This window comes from Styela clava, chromosome 9 (genome assembly GCF_964204865.1).
Source record: "Styela clava chromosome 9, kaStyClav1.hap1.2, whole genome shotgun sequence".
In the NCBI taxonomy this organism is placed as follows: domain Eukaryota; kingdom Metazoa; phylum Chordata; class Ascidiacea; order Stolidobranchia; family Styelidae; genus Styela; species Styela clava.
The window spans coordinates 14,678,824-14,683,409 of NC_135258.1; the positions used below are offsets into that span (position 1 = coordinate 14,678,824).

The 4,586-nt window shown below is 33.6% G+C and overlaps 1 protein-coding gene across 1 annotated transcript; it reads left to right on the forward strand.

The window, feature by feature from the left end:
• The first annotated feature begins 706 nt into the window (after positions 1-706).
• Positions 707-2,862, forward strand: LOC144427363 (uncharacterized). Its single transcript, XM_078116487.1, has 2 exons — positions 707-1,843; positions 1,937-2,862. The coding sequence occupies exons 1-2, from the start codon at positions 1,237-1,239 to the stop codon at positions 2,728-2,730; spliced, it is 1,401 nt and encodes a 466-aa protein (XP_077972613.1). The 5' UTR covers positions 707-1,236; the 3' UTR covers positions 2,731-2,862.
• Positions 2,863-4,586: the final 1,724 nt, after the last annotated feature.

Here is a 4,586-nt window from a genome sequence, read left to right on the forward strand (position 1 = left end):
GCTGTAGCAGGAATAAAAAAAATACCATTCTATGCAATTCAAGAGTCCTGCTGCAAACTAACAGAAATATATTTCTGTAATGTTCGTCTGACCAAAATCAGACTTATTTTATCGATCGAAACTGCGGTTTCGATTCATGACTCTATAGTGACACCGCGTGTCCCATGACTAATTAATTATTAACTCGCTAATTATACGACATAATTCATCCAAAATCAATAGGCTTATGTTCCGAGATATGATGAATTTTCGTAGTTTTTATCCAATTTTGTATTGTGTGTCGAGAACTTGAAAATTTTCACTTCGTACGAAATATTGTTTTTCAACAATATAAAATAACATAAACTTGTAAGTCTTTATGTATAAATTTACTCTTGAGTAAACTCTTTGTCGTAGCAACGAAACTGTATTTCGCTGCGTTTTATAAATTTCCAGTACAGGCAATTAAATATGACGCGTCAAAGTTTTCTGCGATATAACAAAAGCTTTTTTTCAGTCACAGAAAGAAAAACTAGTGATGGATAAACTTAGAAAGCCCACAATATTTCAAGCACTAACGAATCTTTGCATAGCAAACTTTAACATTGCTTTTTTGTGTCTTGTGGATTTTTCAATTCAGAATGACAGCGGAAGGACCAGTAAATTTTAATATATAATACTAATCTATGCAGTGGCATCAAATTTCAATCACTTCCGATAATTCAGGTCTCGAAAAGCAATAATGTCAGCTTAGTATCGATAATGGTTGTTTGTTTGACATGCTCTCAAGTTAGTTCGAAGATTATGAATTTGCTTTAACAAGCAAATCGCTTTTTCTTCAAATGTATTTAAAACCCTTTTTTCACGAGTGATATTATTTATAAAAAAGCTAAGAGGAATAAAATACGAACAAGAATATTTTATTAAACAAATGTGGAAAAAAAATGAGACAGAGTTGGGTATATCACAAAATGAGTTGGATCAATTTTTGAAGAACTGAAATAGAATTTTTCAAAATTTTTTTACAATAGTAAGTCAATTGATAACTTTCTTAAACATCCTGTTACTCAGCTAGTATTTCATTTTTCGCAATATGGTTCGAATAAATTTTTGAGTACCCAAAGTTCAAAGATGGCCTTATTTTAAAAGTTTTCTTTGAGTGTGAACCCCTCAGTTTTTAGATTATTGTTTTTCTCCACAACAGATATTGTCTGACTTCTTACAGTGAATATCATAAATATCTAAATACTTCTTAAAATGGAATCATTTTGCAAGGCAATCGCTCAAGAAATTTACGAACAAGTCAAAAAAGATGTTATTGGTATTAATTTGAAAAATGTGGCAGAATCTTTGGTCAGCGAGAAGTTCAAGAACACGTTGGAAAAATATTTGAATACGAAAACCGATCATACCGTTATGATCGAATCTTCCAAAGATCAAGATAAGAAATCATTCTCATCCCAAACCAAGTTAATTACATCAACACATAAGGGAAGGATCGTCTTCATTGTGCTTATGATAATATTAATTGCCGGGAGTGTACTAATGTGCACTGGCTATTGGTGGGGGATAATAGGAGTTTTCTTTGTAACTGTGTTCTGGATAAAAGGGATAGTTGGTCACAGTACGTCTAATGTGATGAACCTTTACTCACTGAAGTTGAAATTTTACTTTACAATTATGCAAGTTCCTCCACGTGAAAACAATTGCTCAAACATGAAATTTATTCTTATTCAGCATCAAATTAAGAAAGACCAGAATGTGGAGGAATTTTTCAACCAAATTGTTGTGGAGAAATTTCAAAGCTCTGTGGGAATTGTCAATGTTGAAAAACTCATCAAGTGGAGCAAAATTTCCCAGAGAAGTGAGGGATCATTCGAAAGCTACTCTTACAAAACACATTGTCGGAAAATCATTCATAAACAAGTTCCCATCTGGTTTGTCCTTTTTTTTACAGTATTCGGCATTATTGCAAGTATTGTGGGCGCCTTTTATTATTGGAGCATTATGATAGCAGTTATCCCAACATCTTCAATAGCGGCCGTTCTAACAGTTATTTATAGAAGTCTGGCAATCATGGATGAAGATATCAGCATTAAAGATAAGGCAGAGTGTTTGGAGAATATTCGCCTTTTTCATCGTTTCATTAAAAATGAAAATGTTTGGTTTGTAATATTGCTCGATCAAGCCTCAATTCATGGGGACCAACGCAGTAACTTTTTAAGACAGTTGGAGGACTTTGAACTAAATAATATGGTATTGGTTGTCAACGATGCACCAACAACATTTCCTTATAAAGTTATCAACTTTGACCCTGCGAAAGTTCATACAACAAATCTACTTCGGGAAGATCACTCTGGAATAAGTAGTAATGAGAAAAAAATCAATGATACTGATCCTACGGGCGATGTCAGCATAATTCTACATCACGCTGTTAAAGTGGAAGGTGACCATATAAACGTTAATACACATGATCCATATCTGGAAGGTCACTCTGGAATCGGTAGTAATAAGAAAACAATCAATGATACTGATCCAACGAGTGATGCCAGTATAAATCAGTATCACGATGATGAATCGGAAAATAAACCCGAGTTTAAAAAAGATGAGATGATTGGCCATACTATTTACACGCCAAACGTAGCTCACAATATAACTTATCACAGCCGAGTCATTGCTCACGACTGTAGGATTTTGGAGTATGATATATCACAACATGAGTTGGATCAACTTTTTCAAGAACTGAAATAGAATTTTTCAAAAATCTTTTACAATAGTAAGTCAATTGATAACTTTATTAAACATCCTGTTACTCAGCTAGTATTTCACTTTTCGCAATGTGGTTCGAATAAATTTTTGAGTACCCAGAGTTCAAAGATGGCCTTATTTTGAAAGTTTTCTTTGAGTGTGAACCCCTCAGTTTTTAGATTATTGTTTTTCTCCACAACAGATATTGTCTGACTTCTTACAGTGAATATCATGAATATCTAAATAGTTCTTAAAATGGAATCATTTTGCAAGGCAATCGCTCAAGAAATTTACGAACAAGTCAAAAAAGATGTTATTGGTATTAATTTGAAAAATGTGGCAGAATCTTCGGTCAGCGAGAAGTTCAAGAACACGTTGGAAAAATATTTGAATACGAAAACCGATCATACCGTTATGATCGAATCTTCCAAAGATCAAGATAAGGAATCATTCTCATCCCAAACCAAGTTAATTACATCAACACATAAGGGAAGGATCGTCTTCATTGTTCCCATGATAATATTAATTGCCGGGAGTGTACTAATGTGCACTGGCTATTGGTGGGGGATAATAGGAGTTTTCTTTGTAACTGTGTTCTGGATAAAAGTGATAGTTGGTCACAGTACGTCTAATGTGATGAACCTTTACTCACTCAAGTTGAAATTTTACTTTACAATTATGCAAGTTCCTCCACGTGAAAACAATTGCTCAAACATGAAATTTATTCTTATTCAGCATCAAATTAAGAAAGACCAGAATGTGGAGGAATTTTTCAACCAAATTGTTGTGGAGAAATTTCAAAGCTCTGTGGGAATTGTCAATGTTGAAAAACTCATCAAGTGGAGCAAAATTTCCCAGAGAAGTGAGGGATCATTCGAAAGCTACTCTTACAAAACACATTGTCGGAAAATCATTCATAAACAAGTTCCCATCTGGTTTGTCCTTTTTTTTACAGTATTCGGCATTATTGCAAGTATTGTGGGCGCCTTTTATTATTGGAGCATTATGACAGCAGTTATCCCAACATCTTCAATAGCGGCCGTTCTAACAGTTATTTATAGAAGTCTGGCAATCAAGGATAAAGATATCAGCATTAAAGATAAGGCAGAGTGTTTGGAGAATATTCGCCTTTTTCATCGTTTCATTAAAAATGAAAATGTTTGGTTTGTAATATTGCTCGATCAAGCCTCAATTCCTGGGGACCAACGCAGTAACTTTTTAAGACAGTTGGAGGATTTTGAACTAAATAATATGGTATTGGTTGTCAACGATGCACCAACAACATTTCCTTATAAAGTTATCAACTTTGACCCTGCGAAAGTTCATACAACAGATCTACTTCGGGAAGATCACTCTGGAATAAGTAGTAATGAGAAAAAAATCAATGATACTGATCCTACGGGCGATGTCAGTATAAATCACGCTGATGAATTAAAAGTTCCGGTTGGCCATACCGTTTACACGCCAAACGTAGCTCACACCATATCTCATCACAGCCAAGTCATTCATTTCGACAGTAGGAATTTGGATTACTCCGCTAGTAGAAAAACAAAAAACAAAACAAAAAAAAACAATTAAACCACAAGAAAACAAAATCGAACAAAACTGAAATTGTATTGTTCTTGGAACAACATATCACACTTATTTCAGCTAAAACCAACTTATTATTGCTAGAAGTTTTTAGGTGGGGAAAAATGCAGAAAAGTGTCCCAAGTTATTACATTGATGCTGATTGTTGCTGTATATAAAATTATTTTTTTGTTTATATCAAAATTGTATTACGAAATTGAGTTATTATGTTATAACATTTTCTTAGGTCTTTCAAGTTGGCTAAATAGTTATATTCTAGAATTATTTAT

What these genes read in the sequence shown, in the direction of transcription:
- LOC144427363 (XM_078116487.1), top strand. Translation starts at nt 1,237, where the DNA reads ATGGAATCATTTTGCAAGGCAATCGCTCAAGAAATTTACGAACAAGTC. An exon ending in GAGCAAAATTTCCCAGAGAA is followed by an intron (nt 1,844 to 1,936) that starts GTGAGGGATCAT and finishes TTTTTTTTACAG; the next exon opens with TATTCGGCATTATTGCAAGT.